This window comes from Corapipo altera, unplaced genomic scaffold, assembly GCF_003945725.1.
Source record: "Corapipo altera isolate COAL_440 unplaced genomic scaffold, ASM394572v1 98, whole genome shotgun sequence".
Classification (NCBI taxonomy): domain Eukaryota; kingdom Metazoa; phylum Chordata; class Aves; order Passeriformes; family Pipridae; genus Corapipo; species Corapipo altera.
Window position 1 is genome coordinate 3629518 of NW_020884914.1, and position 17614 is coordinate 3647131.

Sequence of the window (17614 nt, forward strand, 5' to 3'; positions counted from 1 at the left end):
CCGGGGGAAGGGGAAGCGCCGGGCGCCGCCGGGCCCTGACTCCGGGTCTCCCGTCCCCCCTTCCCGGTCCCCTCCCCTCCGGCCCCCGGGGAACCCGCCGCCGCTGCCGCCGCCCCCGGCCGGTCCCTCCTCCCAGCCCCTTTCCCCCGACCGGGTGCCGCCGCCGAGATTGGGCGAATAGCGAGCAAATACGTGCGCGTCTCGCTGCCTCCGCCGGCGCCCCGCTCCCTGCTCGCCGGAGCCCCGCCGCAGCCCCTCGAACCGGGCGCCCAGTCCCGGCCGCTGCCGAGGCCCCGCCGCTCCTCCGCCCCTTCCCCTCCCGACACAGGCCCGCAGCCCCCCCGCGGGAAAGGCCCAGCCCGCCGCCGCCAACGAGCCCCAGCCCCAGCCCGACATGAACCACCATCAGCAGCAGCAGCAGCACCAGAAGCCCGGGGAGCAGCAGCTGAGCGAGCCCGAGGACATGGAGATGGAAGGTAAAGCCCGCGCCCTCAACTCCGCCGAGAGTTTCCCCCCTCGCCCCCTCTGCCCCCGCTCCCGGGGGCTCCCCCGCCGCCGCGTCCCCTCGGGGGTCCCGGGCCGCCCTCCGCGGTAAACACGCTGTGCCCGGGCCGCTCCCGCCGGGCCCGGCTCCGGGGGCACCGGGCAGCGCTGCCCCGCGGGGCTCCAGCGAAAGTTGCGATGCGGGGCCGGGGGAGGCGGCCCGGGGGGGCTCCGCAGGAATTCGCTCCGCGGGAGGGGGAGGGAAGCGCCGCTACAAAAGGAGCCCCGGGACCCCCGGAGCCTCCCGCGGGGCGTGGGGGGCGAGCCGGGGGGGTCCGGGCAAAGTAGTTGCGGCGGTTCCGGGGGAGGGTTTTGCCTGGGGCGGGCGGGGGGCTGCAGCCCTGCCCTGCCCGGCCGCTCATTGTATGCAGGCAGCCACGCTGCTCGCCATTTTTAATTAACCCTCCGAGGGTTATTTACAGAACCCGCTGCCGGCCGGGCCTGCGCGGGTCGGCGGGCAGCGCTGGCCATGTGTAGCGCCTGCACAGCCCGCGGCCCGCATCCTGCACCGTCATGCAGTTGCGCTGGCTCCATAAAGGAGGCACTACGTTTGCATGTTCCCTACCCCCGTCCGGTGTAGTCTCCAGTGGTGCCTTTCCCCCCCACCTTCTTTCCTTTTTTTTTTTTTTTTTGCGATGTGTTGTTGTTTTTACACACCCTCCCCTTCCTCTGAACAACACCCTCCGTCCCGATTCAACGCTGTAAAATTATTTTTTTGGGCAAGCGTACGGCGGGGTTTCGTTCCCGAAGGAAGGACAGGCACAGTGTGAGCTGCTCGTACCGATTGACTTGGAGGTCAAAATCACCAACTACCTAAATATCGTTTAGGATGCCTGGCTGTGAAGATGCCAATTCTCCTACGGCCGCTTTAATCAACAGCGACATAAATATCTGCCAACACAAGATATTTTGCATGAAAACGTGGCAATCGACTTAGTAAATGTACCTTTCTGCTAAATAATAGCCATTGAAATCAGGAGGAGTGGAGGTGTTTTAGTGGAAGTTTGTCACAGTGACTGTGAGATTACATTTCAAGATTAGAAGGTCATTACATAAAGCTTTGCTTTCTTAAACACGAGTCTCTATTTCATACAATAATAGCTAAAACTTACTTACTATCTGAGTGACTGTTTTTTAGTTTTGTTTAGGAAAGTCTCCAGACTGGTGTTTATGTACAGTGGGGCCAATATGTAGAAGGAGGTGATTTAAAATATACCTCATACTTATATGCATACAAATATAAACATCTTGTGTGTTACAGTTTCCAGCAGATTGTTTGATAGCCTTTAGCAATCTGCATTTTCTCAATGTCCTTTTCAAGTCCTTTAGAATATTGACTGCCTTTACTGGTTTAATTTTGAATTTTATGGGCTAGATGCTCCAGTATGCTGGTTTCATTGTGACATGCTGAACATATTTATGCAGTTTAAAGGTGTCCTGAACTTCTTTGGATTGCATCCCCTCTGCTAGTGGGGATACAGGAGTTCAAAATACAAGCAGAAGTCCCTGTGATGGTTGTGAAAATCACACTGGTGGCCACCTCTGTTGGAAGGGTGAGGAAAGAGTCTCTGCACACACCAACATAGGGACACTAAGAATAAATCATTGTCTCAGAAATCTATTTGAAATCTCTTAGGCCACACACAGCTGATTCCAGGTGAGATGACAAACTTGCTAGTTTGTGAAACTTTACAGAACTGTCCATTTATGTAAAAACAAAACCAAAAAAGTTTAGCCGTTGGAGATTTATTCAAATACTTGATTTTTCTTGAGAAATGTGAAATGAGAATTTCTTGAGAAATCTGATCTCAGAGATCAGATTATTGCTAACTTTTAATAAAAGTTTGCATCGTGGGTATATATTCATTTAATGCGTAAAACAGTGTTCATCATCTTAATATATGGGTGTTTGTGCTTTCTTTAAAGGTGTTTTCAAGCAGTGAGGAAAAGACTTAATAACATGTAGTTAGCATAATTTTAACGTGCACAGAGCAGTGTTGGATGCCATTCTTCAGTGAGTGATCACGTTAGATTTAGGAGGTATGTGAAGAATGCGCAGTGGAAAATTGCACATCTTGATTTTGAATTATGTGAAGGTTTGCTTGGTCTGTGTACAGCTACACCAGATGAACAAGTTTTGATGAGTGAAACAATTTCAGGCATAGTAATCGAAGTGTGGCATTAAACTGTTCAGGATTGAATCAAATATGGTATTTTGAGCATCTGCTCTCACGTCCCTGTTTTTTCCTCTCCCCTTTCCCTTATGACTAATTTACTCTTCCTTGGTGACCTTATGGACATTCTGTGTAAATGAAAGTAGTACTGGCAAGGGCATTCAGACTTTGTGAGGGATGAAGACATTCCCTATAGAAAGAAAAATTAATCTCTGCAGGAAAGAAGCAGTGACAGCCATGGTAAGGGGCAGGTACCTACTCAGCAGGACCAGGTGTGATGCAGCCTCACCTGCTTGCAGTACTTGTTAAAATGCTGTGATGATCCCAGTCACCTCTTTGGGTATTTAGTCTTGTTACCTGTGGGTGTTGTTAGTAATCAGCTTTAACCTTGCTGAACCTTGGCAGTAGTGATATGTGGACAGAGAAACTTCAGGTTTCTGAGCACAGTTGTGTCCCTGCAGCTGAAGGCAAACCCTTCCCGAGCCGAGGGGACACTTGGATAAGCACAGTGTTTGCTGCCACTGGTTTTCACCTCTGTGCCACACCTAGTGCACTTCCCTGTGAGTGTTACAAACAAAAAAGCAGGAGGGGGGGGATGTGTGTGTTTAAAATGTAGTTCAGGTTTTTAATTTGGTCAGCCCTGCTTAGTGTGGTATGAGTGTGGTGAAGGTTTGGCGTTGGCACGAGAAGGAGCAAGAAGGGCTGTTTGTGGTGGCACAGATGCCCACAGTTACCTGGCCGAATTCTGTCTCTAGTCATGGATTTTGGGTCCACCCCTCATTTATTCATTGCTACATAAAAGCATGTGATTCTGGCTGCCGAGGCTGCCTTTGGGCCGAAACAGAGTGGGAGTGTGCAGATGAGCCGTTGGTGCCTGGGTGTTAGATAAATTAACAGTTTGGGGTGGTGATTAGTAAATTATCCTGTAGAAATTCTGAAGAGTTTATTTTTATGCTAAATAAATTCAGGGGAAGAAATAAATAATAGTTTTTCTGCTCTGTAAGTAGGGTGTGTAGTTTGCTTTATCATGCAAAGAATTAGGGCTCCTGTGTTGCTAGTGAGTTACTCTATAAAGTGTAATTGAATCCAAGTCTGATACTCTATATATGCTTCCTCTGTAACATCTTTTCACAAATGTGTGAGCTTCAAAGAACTCTGCTTAATACAAATGTAGTTACATATTTCTAAAAGTTCTTTCATAGTAAGTCTCATTTGCAGCTTAATAACTATAACTTTCCCCTGTTTATAATTATACAATGTTTATAATTTGAATCTGTTTTTCTGTAGGTTCAGCCTCTGCCCATAGTTACATATGTACGTGTGTTTCCCATTAGGGAACTTTCTTTCCTGAAGTAGCCAGCATAGGCTTAGCAAGGCAGTGTCACAGTCCAGGAACATGGAGTGACTGGTAGTTCAGGTCACACACTTCTGTTCTCTCCTTGTGGCAGCTCTGCAGCCTCTCAGGCAATGCCATCTTATAAGTTTTTCCTCAGTTTAGGGAAATTTGAAATTGAAATTTGAATTTCAGGTGAAATTATGCCAGATATTTACAAAAAAAGCCAAGAAAAAACCTGACATGTCTGTATGTATGTGAAGAGTTTAAAATGGCACTTTTTTGCAGTTTCCATGCAGCTGAAAATTTGTGTTCCTCGCTGTTGTTTATTACTGGCAGAATTTGCTAGATTTCTGACCCACTGTGTGATACTGGTCTCAAGTACTGAAATCATTTTTTTGCCTGTCTTCTGACTGCTTGCTTCCCTCTCATATTTTGTCCTCATTAGTATTCTCAATTCCTGGCAATTTAATATCATTTGCATACATAACACAGTGTTCATTTATTTTTTTCCTTGCTTCCATGCCTTTCTCCTGAAGGCCTGGATCCCTCTTTTTTCCTGAGCTCCTTTGCTGTCTGTGTTGCTTCTGGTCGGGTGGTGATAGAATGGGGCTGTCTGTTTGAGAGGAGAATATTCAGACTAAATTCATTATATGGCTGTGGGTATCTGCTGGTTTATATGTTCCTTCTGCCCCTTCCCCTCTCCAGCCTTGACATTTTTCCATGAAATAGATGATGGTCAAGTGAGGGAAGATAAAAATGCTGATGCAGTAGCCAACAAGCAAAATTAGGTTAATTTTGAGGCTATACCTAGAGTGAAGCACCAGGCCTGGCCTCTTGCTCCCAGTAATGATCGTGTTTAGTGGCTCTGGAAACAGCATGCTCAGCCTTGGGAAAAGATGTGTGTTGGGCCATTGCCAAATAACCACTTCATGCCAGCCAGGAAAGTGGCATTGGTGACTTCTGAAGAGTAGTAGAAACTCTGTGTCTGGATTTTCTTCTGCGCATTCTTCATGAACTGGGTGTTCCACAGGTCATCAGATTTATTAAACTTTCTGTGAGGGAGAAGTGGAAATAGTGGAATAGTGAGAAATGTGTGTAAACTTCTGAGGGAAGCACAGATTGCTTCTCAGAGTTAACTGTATATCTCAGACTTCCTTACTACACTCCAGTTGTTCCAAGGCATTGCCTGAGTGGTGAAATCTGCTCCCTGTTGTTCCTGGGTAGGTATAGGAAGTAAAATAGCAAGTTGTCAAGTTGTGTGTGTAGCAGTAATAGAAGCCCAAACTTTCTTTTAAAGAAGCAGATGAAGATAATTGTCTAAAACTAACTGAATCAGTTCCATTGCTGCTAAGTAATTTATTACAAGCAAATCTAAACAGTGCATCCAGCCTGTAGCAGTTAAACCAGTTTAGCCAGTACATCTTGCATGACATCATTCGATATTTGGGGTAAGGGTGAAAATAAACTGGTTTAAAGCTTGCAAAGCATCCAATTTTTCTTGAATGATAATAAATTTAAAATAGGACGTTGTTTGCGTTAGTTTGTGCTTTGAGGTGTCTCAGATCACTTGCTTTAATTTAACTTTTTATCTTGGGGCTGTAGGACATTGGTTGTGACAGAATAAAATTGGTGGTTTGCAATACAAGGCATTAGTAATCCATAGCAAATGTGCTTTTCCCCCTCAAATACATATATATATTAATATAGTCAAGATCTCCTATGTGCTAGTTTGACATTGCCAGGAACAGGATTAGCAGTTATTAGAAAGTGTTTTGACAAGTAGAAGGGGGGCTGGAGTCTGGCTATCTTACTTGTCACGTTATTACAGATACAGTGTTGTTTTCTGAAACTTTTTTCATTGGTCACTTAATGTATTTTGCTGCAGCGGTTTTAGTGTTTTAATTTCATATACTGGTAAAAAGAGTGAAAGTGCACCTAATCAGTGCTGTGGCATAATGTATCTGTGTGTATTGTTGCAGGCTTAGACTTAACAAATTTGAATATTTCTGCTAATCCATTTATTTTTCAGCTTGGCTTGCTGATTGTAGTAAAACAAGCTCTGTAAGTTTAGAAACATTGGATGGCGTTTGAATGTCTTGCCAGCAAAATGAAGGATGGTCAGCTTGGAAATAATGTCCCATTCTGACTTTGATTTGCCCAGATTGCCTAGAAGGCTGGGCTTTTATCAACAAGAAATAATCAAACTTCTGGAAATTAGTAGATGGATTTTGAAAATACTGTGCTGACTATTTCCAGTTTGGGGAAGACTTTGTTAATCTTTTACTGTAGTGCCTAGGAATCTTTGAGATTCTCTTCAGAATTTAAAAATACATCCAGAAACTGTTTCATATTGGACTTAACATGCATCTGGAATAACCCAGCTTGATTGTCCAGCATGTGCATACTTGTTAAACAAAAATATCTTAAAAATGTGGAGATTAAAACTAAATGATAAATTTTGAGAAAACTAAATTTCCCTGCTGCAATCAGTGCAGCATGGCTCACTTAGTGTTTTTAATTGCTGTTTGCTATGTGGCAGCTGTTTTAAGCATTACTGAAATAAGTCACTCCAGACCCACTTAATAGTGAAGATTTAAACAAAACCATCGTGCTTTGTAGCATCAAACAGCTTAGAACAGGATGTTCAGTGCCTGAAAACCTGGAGTTCTCCTTGACTGCAGCTGTAAGGGGAGCTCCAGAATGATGCTGCTCAGGGGAGGTGTGTGCCAGGAGCATCCTGTTTAAACTGGGGAAGAGGAAACGCTGGTACCTCAGCTTATCCTTGCCTGTGTGTGGAGACAGAAAGTCTTCCAGGTGTCCTGAACACCACAGAGTTTTCCACAGCCAGCACCTTGCCTTGCACTCCAGAGCGTATTGTGAGCCGGAGGAAGATGGTGTGGATGGAGAGCTGGAATGTCATATGAGAAGAAAGTGCAAAATAGATATTTTTTTAGCAGTACTGCAGTGTTTTGCAGCCTGGGAGAGGTGATGTTTTTTTTTTTTTTTAATACAGTCACGTCTCTTTGATATGAAACATAAAAGTGCTGGAAAAGAGAAGTTGGGGCTTTATATTTTCTGTGTGAAGGGGTTGAATGCACTCCAGTAGAACTTGCTTTAAATGCAGAAATCTGTGAAAATTTTTAAGGTCATTTTTCGTAATTTCCCTTTTCCTAGTGTAAATAGCAAAGGATGTGTAGGAGTATCATTGGTGTTGACTGAGCTCTAAGCTTGATCATCTGGTGATTTCACAAGGTGCAACTGTAAGGATGTTTGTTTTTTTTAAAATACGGCATCTCCAGCTGTGCGTGTGTGTTTTTGCAAAGACCTAGGGACAGTTTTGGTTTAGGGCTCTAAATGTGATGTTATACTAATACAACAATTGGATGAATTTCTGTTGAGCTGTGTTTGAAAAAAGGAATGATTGTGTGTTTCCACAATGGAGATTTTTCTTCCCATATGTTTCAGTGTGTTATTTTCTAATATCCCTGATATTGTTCAACAGAACTTTGATAGACATTTTGATAAAACTATGAGAGTGCCTATTACAACTTGGTGAAGGTTTTAAATTCTAAATACAACTTAGTGGGTTAATATTCTTTCTGATAAACAGATCAGGCATTTGTGGTGTTTGTTTCATAAAATGGCTAATTGGTGAATTAAAATGTACAGACTTTACATCCCTAGTAGGTAAGATAATAAATGAGTTTGTATCTCTGTATATGTCAGTAGATAGTAGACATAGTAGTGATACAAACTATGTCTAAGTAGTGATACATAGTAGTGACCCAAACATTCTGGTTTGCAGGTATTAGGATCCTAAAGGCCACCCTGCATCTGGGGTCTGTATTTCCATACATCACTATTTTATCCATCAGCTGTGACAGGGACTGTTATGGATCTGGTCCTACCAGGCTGCCCCAGCCCCTGTATGACTGTGCTTATTTAGCCCTATGTAGTTTTTGGGCTGTAACCTGTTGCATTTTTTTGTCTTGATAATCTCTGATTACTGGACAAGAATGAAGAGGTTAAGAAATGTCTGGGGAGAGAACAGTTTACTTTTTGTTTGTTTCTTTTTCTTCCCCCACCTGAAGATACATATCATTTCAGGCAGTCAGGGTGGAATTCTGAACACTGGTACTGGAGCGTGGTGGTTTCTGCATCACCTTTGCTTTTTTCCAAGATTTGAGGTCACTTCATTTGGAGGTGGGACAGAACTTGCATTCTCCCTCCCTGCTTGCAGAGCCACTTCTCTTGATGCAGCCAACTCTTTGCTGTTCTATGGTCATGAAATACATCTCAGTTACATATCACCAGATGTTCTTGGTGAGCATAATCAGGTAGCAATTTTTGGACACAAGTTTGCCTTTGCAGCATATCTTAATTCTCCCATTTAGATAACTAGTTAATTTGTTTCCTCTTCCAGAGTTAGAGCTGACTAAACAATCAGGTGCTGCTGTTTGGGTACAGGGGCTTCAAATCCTAAGCCAATGTGAGGTGTACTTGTTTTAGAAAGAAATCTGCTTAAGCAGAGGGTGTGCAAACCTTCTTTTATTGTTCATTAAATCAAGCTAAAGATAGTTAGATTTTTCTTACTCATTGGGAGTAGCAAGGAACTGACCTTTTCTAAAGAATTTTTCACCTGGTTAAGTGTTAATTGCTTAATAATATCGAGGGGTGAAGCTAATTGTGGAGAACAGTAAATACTATTAAAAGTTTGAACACAGAGATAACTCAAATGTGTCTGTAAATTATATGAATTCAATATTGGGTCACAAGCCACCTGCAAAACCCTCCCTGCCAGTAGCAATTACAGTAGTGGTGTTTCACAATTTTCTTCTGCTTTCCTTTCCCTCTTCTCATTCTTCCTGTGTGGCTTTTATCTCCTTTTTTTCAGTTTGACTGTTTCAGATACTTCTTGGACTTACATCCTGCACCGAAAAACAGTCCCTTTAAAAACTAGTATAACACTTTGCAGTATTTCTGTCATGCCATTATTGTAACCATAAGCTTAAGGGCTGGGTCTTTCTTTTTTTTTTGTTTCCTTCTTTCTGAAAGTGGGAACTAAAAATAAGCAATGAAACTAAAAAAAAAATCTAATAAAGTCTGCCAGAAATCAAAACTTACTAATAATTTCTTTAAAAGTAGTTAATTCTAAAACCACAGGATTTTATAATAATTGTTTCTTCTTCAAATGTATTTCTTCGATTTCATATTGATTTTAAACTGTTTTCTTGTCCTCAACAGGCTTGTCTTGTTTTTTTAACTTGTTTTGTTCATCAGGCTCATGTTTTGACCTAAAATCTGTGGCCTGAAGTGTGTCATCCAAAGTAGGAGAGGGTTGGTGTGAGAGGGATATAGTCCTTACTGGAAAAGATTCTTGAGGTTTCCCTCTGAAGGAGGAAAAGCTCTGCAGCTCCTTTACTTACCTGTGGAGCTCTGCTGGGGGAAACCCTCTCTTGATTTGATAATAGCACAGATTAATGGGAAAACAATTAACAAGTTGCGCAAAAACGGATCTGGTTTTGCCCGTGTCAGTAGCCCGTTGATAAGCAGCCAAATTCAGCCATGACTCTGTTCTGTGCTCTCTGCTTTGCTGGAGTAAGGAGTGAAACCAGTGGGCTCTCCAGGCCCTGCAGCTGAGCAGGAGCTGAGCTGGCTCTGGGGAAGATCAGGGTGCAGAGGTGGGACTGAGTGTGTTGGCACTGCCACTGAAGAAGGGTGTGTGGAACCTCAACATCTGCTTTCCGACTTTTAAACTTGGGATAAAAACACTTCAGCTTTACTGGCCACTGGTCTCTCTTGCTGGATTAAGGAAACATTCCAACTAATTCTGTAAGACCTTTCAGCATCCTGCAGTACAATGAACTGAGAGGTGTTAACATGAGTGCAGTGAGAGCCCCTGCCTCAAGTGGTTCTGTCAGTGTGTTTGTCTGGTTGTTGTCTTTCAAATCGTGCCTGCCCCAGAAGTGTTTGTGTAAATCCATATTGCAGCTAATAATGAAGATGAATCAAAATTTAGATACTTTATGGCACCTTTGAAGAACAAAACTGAAGTCAGATCCAAGAATAGTACACGATTGCTGAAGTACAGCTTAGTCAAGGTCTGAACATGAGCCACGGGAGCCTTCCCAGTGCCTTGTGTCCCAGTGTGTAAACACTTGCTTTTGCTGGTAAAGTTGTATTGGTAGCACTGAATTCTAGCACATCTTCAGGGCCCATTTTGTTCAACATTATTATTGTTACCTAGCTTTTGCTTTATTCAGTGTAGCAGAAGCCCACTTAGCAGGTGTGTGTGCTGGACCCCCCTGGAGCCACAAGTGTCAAACATCTCCCACATCCAAGGAGTCTCTCCTGACTGGCACAGTCTCAGGTGGCTGTGCAGCAGTCCAGCCCAGAGTAGTGCCTGCAAGAAAGAGGAATCTAACCCAACATGAGCACCAGCTACAGGGAAGCTCCTGGGTTTTGGTCTGGACACCAGACTTCATTATGTCAGATTACTTTTATGTGCTGCTGGGGGCCAGGGGAAGTATTATGTGTAGTTCACTTTAGCACTGCTACAGAGAAGAGGTGTCTTCTAGAGCGGGTTTTTTTTGACTTCTGTGCTTCCCTTTTGCCTCCTTGCTCATAAGGAGATGAATGAAGAGATCTGAATTTAAAATAACTTCCTTATTTTGGGTTTATTTTTAACCTAGATCAGTTCACTGGTCTGCTTTATTGTTTGGCCCCACAAACAAGTGGGTCAACGTGACTGAGGAGGCAGGAGGAAGAGAAAACTCTTAAACCATTAATGACTTCTATACTTCTGTGACTTTTTTTTTTTTTAAACAATCCCAAGACCCTTTATTTGACACCTGGGCCTGTCTCTCCCAACAAATGCATTGCAGGACTGTAACAAAATTCCAACGGTATAAAATCCAGACTTCCAGAGCTCTTAGTGCAGACACATGGTTTTACCATTATAAAAATTGAATGTTGCTCAGATGCAAACCACTTCTGGGGATGAAATTGTTCCCATTACAGGTCTGCTTCTGGATGTTTTCACTTCTGTTGCTTTTTTTGTTTTCCCCCTCTCAAGGGTATTCCTTGTAGCTTAATGTAGTCCCTTGCATTTTCCAACTTTGAGATGCATCTGATGGATCTTCAGCTTTCTCGCCTTTACTAAGTGGGTTACTATTTTCTGACTTTTAGTACGTATTAAAATGTCAAACAGTTACATCAAATCATAATCTAAATGTATTTGTGGGGGTTTTAGCCTCCAAACTAGCTTTTCTTGTGATATTTTCGGCACAGGGATAAAAATTTCCAGGTCACATTCAGACCTGGAGTTGGTGGTTGCTGTGGTTGTTGGATCAGCCAAATTCTCTGACCACTGCAGTGGTCCTAATCTGAACAGGAGACACTGGTTTCTGCAATGTGGTTGGATCATACAGGTTTTTAGCAGGATCTTTTAAAAGCAATTTCAGAGTTGACCTGCTTCCTGATCTGGAAAGTTTACAGAAAATGATGTGTGAAATTTTGGTCACATTGAATTCAGCTTCAAGTATTGCTATTAGCATCACATTCACAGGTTAGACCTAAGAATGTAAAACTGGCTTAGTCTGAACAGGCTTAATGCTAGGCAGGGTCTAGTTAGTGTAACTGGAGCAAAATATTGGCAGAGATTAACTGGGCTAATGCTAATTTTTGATCTCTCATTTTTAATGTACCTTGAAATGCACATTAACCACCTTAGATGCATGCTTTATTAAATCAAAGCATAGGTGTTATAATAAAAGTATTTAAAATTTTTGGCAGGATGCAGCTTTGTAAATAGATATTTGTGTTTTCTAAAGTAAGAAATTTTTTTGAGTGGAGTTGTTGAACAATTATGGTTCATTTCTACCCTAAATATGGACAGTTGCATACTGTGAGAAGCCAGTTAAACTCTTGGTGTTGTAAACCCGTTGTTGGTAGTGTGCAATTTTGATTTCTGCATCACTCTTAGAAATTTGGGAAGGGGTTACTAATTTGGTAACTTGCTTCTCCAGTGGGGATGTACTGCACCCCCATAGCCACGTGGTGTGCCAGGTCAGTTAATCTGGACACTGTCCTGTTCCTGGCAGCACTCTTTCCTTGGGAGAGATGTCCCAGCTGGGTGACTCGTTGGGATGGCAGAAGGCTGCTCGGTGTGTTTCCCAGGTGGGGGTGCACCAAAGGTAGGGAATGGGTGTCCTGGGATAAGAAGCTTTGAAAATAGGTCACTGCTTCCAAAAGAATCATTGTGCCCTACCTACTGGTTCAGAAGAGCACCTGGAGAAGTGGGCAGCTGGGAAGAGTGCCTTGTTCTTGGTTGTGGCCTTGTCAAGATGCCCTTTGGACCTGAGCAGAGGAGAGGCTGGAGGGATATCTGCTCCTTTTCCCCTGCTGCCCCTGAGGAGATGGTGTGTTAACTGCCTGCTAGGCAGGGAGTGGTGCCAGCCCTCAAATGGATACCATGGAATTGCTAGTGGTTTATGTTAACTTCAGAAGTTAGATTCAGCTTAGATTCAGAAGATAGCTGTGTACTTGCTTATGTTTAGTGGGCTTGGATCTTCTGGGAGCTGGAATGCTTTGCTCACCCTGCTGTTCCTCTCTAAGTCGTGTTGTGGTTGAATGTGTGCAGCTGCCTCCTTGATCTGCAGAGAATTTGGACTGTCTCTGTGATCTTCTTCAGCAGCAAAAGCTATTTTAAGATGCTCTTTTAATGGTAGTTCAGCACCTGGATATACCTGAGTAGTTTGATTGTGGCCTACCCAGATTGTTTAGCCACTTGCTGTGTTGTAAGATTTAGGACGAAATACAAATTGCTGTAAATATGCCACTTGTAGTGGTGAGAAATACCTTCTCCTTTCCACAGAGCTTTATCAATTCTTTCAGCTGTTTCTTTCAAGCAATGATAACAAAATATAAGGATTGAAGTTAAGTTGTTGGAGCTATACTGAAATGCACATTTACCATTATAAAAAGTTTAAAAAGCAGCAGTGCAGGAACAGCTCTGCTGTTACATTGTGTCCCTGCCATCTGTGTACACCCTGTACCTGCCCTGGTCTTCACTGATCCTCTCTGTGCTCCTGAACAGAACTCAATTGCAGTCTAGCCTTGAAAATCCTTAATGACCTAGAACTCATGCTTTTTGTCTGCTGTTTCTCTTTTCTGTTTTCCCCTGAAGATAAAGCATCACGAGAGCTGTGAACCTGTGTAAACACAGATTCTGACTGTTGGATGTTGAGAAACTGTGTTGCTGGCACTTGAGCTGCTGATCTTGGTCTGAGATCTGGCAAAACCAAGTACACTAGTATGTGAAATAAAGTGTAGGATCATTTCTTTGATCCCAGATGAAGTATTTATGTAAATTGACTTACAGTAATAGCATCAGTAATATTAAAATAATACTGAATTCTATAAATAACACCAATACTACTGTTTCTGATTTAGTCCTCATTTACAGAACCAAAAGTGTGAAAGCTGTATCTTCTTTGAGCCAGTCTATTTGCATACTTGTTAAAACTGATAACAAAAATTACATGGAAACTCTGCATGTCCAGCAGGCTTTTTTGTATTCAGAATGCCTTTCATCTTTAAAAATTCTGTATTTGCACATTAAAAAATTAAATGGAAAATGAAGTGTAAAAGTGTCCCTAGAACAGTGGTGGTAACAGGCAGTTAATGCAGTGCAGGCAGTGCTGTCAGGTAGCCTGAGTTTGTCACTCAGGGCAGGCCCTTAACCCCAGCTGCAGAGGGATGCCAGGATTCTGTGTCTTGAGTTTCAGTTTGCACGTGTGCAAATGCATTTGCTGGTGGATGTGGAATAACCTTCCCTTTTCCACAGCAGCTGGAGCTCAGCATTCAGGTGGATGTTCCCTGTGCAGCTCAGCAGGGTGAGTTCAGAGAAGGAACATTGCAGGGGTTGGGAGCGTGCTTGGACTTCAGGAGTGCTGGATTGTACTAAGTGAGGGGATAAGCACTGTTGGCATTGAAATTCTTACATTTATAGCCTTTCTGTTTGCTTGTGAAATTCAGGGAGTTGATTGCTAATAGGATTTGCAGAAAATAATGAAAACACCCTTCCCCCCAACTTTAAATACGAATTTGGCTGTGAACACTGCATTGTCAGACAGGTACCATGGCAGAAGCAACAGTAAGAGCTAAACCCAGGTGCCTGTAAGTTATATTGAAGGGTGTTTCTCTTTGTTCCGGGGTCATTTATTCTGTGTCAACACTTTGAAGTAAATATTTTAATTTTCAGAGGAGAGAGGGTGGCATTTACAGTGTTTTGTCCAGCAAAGGAGCACCTTTTTGTCCTGCATTGTGCCCCCCAGCAGCAGAGGATGTGGTGTTTCTCCTGTGTGTGCAGCCTGCTCCTTGGGGTGCATCTCCTCTCCTGCCATACAGCTGCAAGTGCCTTAAATCCCAGGGCTTTGCCTTGAGAAGGGCAGTGTGGGCAGATCCTACAGCCTGATAGAAGTTCTCTGATAAAATCCCAGAGATATATAGCTAATAATAATAATAATAAGGGTAATCCCACTGATTATCATCTGGATATTTAGTCAAGTGTCTTGTTTACCCGAGCCAGAGTGAGACAGATGTGTGCTCACCTTATCCCTTGTCTATGTTTCTCTCTTTCTGGGCTTGTGGTGTTTCTTTGATCTGAAAGTGTGCTGAAAATGCATCAATAATAAAACATCCACAGGGACATTAAAATACCTGAGCTGGGCCATATGAATTAGACCAAATCAAAACACATATGTTTATTTTAACATTTTTATGGTCGAAGGATGTAATGGGGGAAAAAGGCAAACTGCTATGTAAAAACCTAGAAAATGTAATGTGTCTGGGGTTTGTGAACAAGCTTAAACGGGTAAAGACTCTCCTGTTACATGTGCACAGATAAATTTCCTTTTGTGTAGCTTAGCTGTTAGAAGTATGCCAGTGTTGTGTTACCAGCCAGGGACACTCAGCACACTGCCACTTGTAGCCACCTGGGTTTTGTAGGTGAATTAACTGAATATTGTTTCAGAGGGTCGGTTTGGTGCCTTTACTGCTCTGAGTGCTGTGTCCCAGAGAACAGCTTCTCCTCCCTGATGATCTTCAGCAAAATAACCATTAAAATAACTCTCTTTTTGGTCCCTCTCTATTTTGATTTTGGGTTTTTAATTGTCTTTTATATCCCTTCTTTTTTGTTATTCCAGAGGCACAGCATGTCTCTTCCTTTCTTTCAGAAAAAATGTTTCCCCTTCCAGAAAGGATAACAGTTGCAGTTAAATTATTACTGTTTCTAGTAATTCTTCAGTCCTGGTCTTATTCTGACTTTGTTCAGTAACATCTGCATCTTGTTTCAGGTTTGGGTCAGACTTGACTGTAATGGTATTTAAATTGGAGATCTCTGCTTCAATTCCGTGAGTTTAATGTACTAAAAAATTAGTGACTTTTAGATGAAAAACCTGCAAATAATACACACTGGATACTTTTTTCTGCATGTACTGCTGTTTCTTAAGCAAGATTTCTTCTGTTATGTTCTCTTTCTGTCTGAAAGGAGAAACATCCTTACGGCTTCTTAATTGAATTTTTTTGGTGAAAGAGGTCTGGAGCTGAGGAAGTGCCAGGAATTACATAGTAGACAGTCTGTGGTGTACCTCTGTGTTTGGATTTATTTTCCTCTCCTCCCCTGTGATCCATTACCATGCCCTGTCCCATGCTCACACCCCTGCAATGAAAACAGCAGTTTTGAAGTCCTGGAAAAATAGTCCAGGAAATGAGATGAGGATCCTGTAGTGGGGAGGACTGACAAAAAAATCTGCTTTTGTGTTCTCTGGAGATGTACTCAAAACTGTGAGAGCATTTGTGGGATAAAAGTTATAGCAGGAAATGTAAATGGAGTAGCTAGAGCAAAAGAAGTGTGAGTAGTGAGGGTTTCCATCCCAGCTGTGTGTGAGTTTGTATGGCTGAGGATGACACAGACCACAAATGCTACATTATTAGAGAGAAAAACAACAGGGTGTGGAAAAAAGGGACTTCAGGTTTTCCTGAGACAAAGGAAGAAGCTTCCATCTTATCAATAAGATAAGGAATTTGAGATACAGCTCAGTTTGGTAGTGGTGTTTATCCCAGCTCCTAGCCAGGGGCAGGGCAGGAAGGCAGCAATTAATTTTGGAAGTCCTCAAAATTTGCTTCAGATGAGTTGCATTAGCAATGGAGCAAAAATAGAAGTAGTTGGGAAGATTTGCCAGAAAGAAAAGAGTATTGAAATTGGGAGTGTATTTCTGGAATTAGGGTGTTCTGGAAAGCATAAGAAAGATGTCATTCAGTGGGTGACACGCAACAGTCAGCTGTTCTAAAATGTGTTTTCAAGTCTGTTTTGTTGCCTTATGCTCTAAGAATAGTTGACCAGAAAGCTATTGAAACACTGTCTGAGGATTTGACTCATGAAACAAAAAATAAAATGTAATATGTAGTAAGAAAGTAAATATACAACAAGCGTGTGAGCAGTGGAGTACAATTTCCTCTTCAGAATGTATTTTTCATCATAAATGTGCTGATTGTAACTGCTGCCACAGGTGAAGTTACTGGTTTTCCGTAGAAAAAGGAGAAGAATTTTCACCAGTTTGTTTTGTCTCCCTTTTCAGGGGAAAACTAATTTGCATGTGGTGTATTTGGGGTGGTGACACATCAGGACATTATTGAGAGCACTGAGATGTCCAAGAACCTCAGCATGTACAATAAACTCCATCAGAAGCATCATCATCCCTCCACCCTTGCCAGTTGGTTGCATTGCAACTTGAAATCTAAATTACAGAGGTGCCAGCTCTCATTTCACATTTCTGTTTCTGAAATAGTTGTTTCCATAAACTGTGTAGTTTTGAAGTTTGCAGTGCAAATGTTACTGTATGATGTGCAGGGTTCAAGAAGCTCTGCCTGTGATATAGAGTAGTTTTAAAAGATTGCTGCTTTACAAGTGTTCCTGTGTTTATCTGTAGGTTCTTTTTTCTGCTTGTTCGTATTCCAAGTCACTTGGTTTTGGAGCTGTTCACAGGAGTACACGGCATCTTCTTTGCCTCATGGATTTCAGTGCATTTGTGTTAGGATTTGGAAAAGCAAGTTAGCCTCAAAATGTGTGTGTGGTTGGCCCTTTTTTCGTGTGTGTATTGTTTTCTCTAGAATACAAAGTATAACTTCATTTCTGATTGTGATTGCTTAGCTAATATGGGGACTTGGTTTTGTGGCCCCATGGCAGCCTGTTTGGCACCAGAACAGCTGGTTTAACACTGAAGAGTTAAACAGGAAAGAAGCTTTTTTAGTCACTTAAAAGTTTTCTTTCGTTTTCACTTAAAAAAAAAGTGACTTAAAATTGCTGACAAAGAAAAAGTGATAAAATTGCCAGTGGAGTGCTTAACTGAGGATTATAAAATTCCTGTTCTGAGTTCTTTTAAGAATTCCTTGGTAAATAGTGGAGGCTAACACCCAAGTTTCCATACAAAACAGTTTTTCAGCTGTGTTACTTGTTTGAAGAAAGTTGTTCACTTTGTAGACACTATTAAATAATTAA

The 17614-nt window shown here is 42.4% G+C and overlaps 1 protein-coding gene across 1 annotated transcript in view; it reads left to right on the forward strand.

The window, feature by feature from the left end:
* Positions 1–88: 88 nt before the first annotated feature.
* USP7 (ubiquitin specific peptidase 7) overlaps positions 89–17614 on the forward strand; it is a 69918-nt gene continuing 52392 nt past the window's right edge. Inside the window, exon 1 of the mRNA XM_027654901.1 lies at positions 89–476. Within this exon, the coding sequence (XP_027510702.1) occupies positions 395–476 (82 nt within the window). The 5' untranslated portion in view covers positions 89–394. The remainder of the gene's footprint in view (positions 477–17614) is intronic.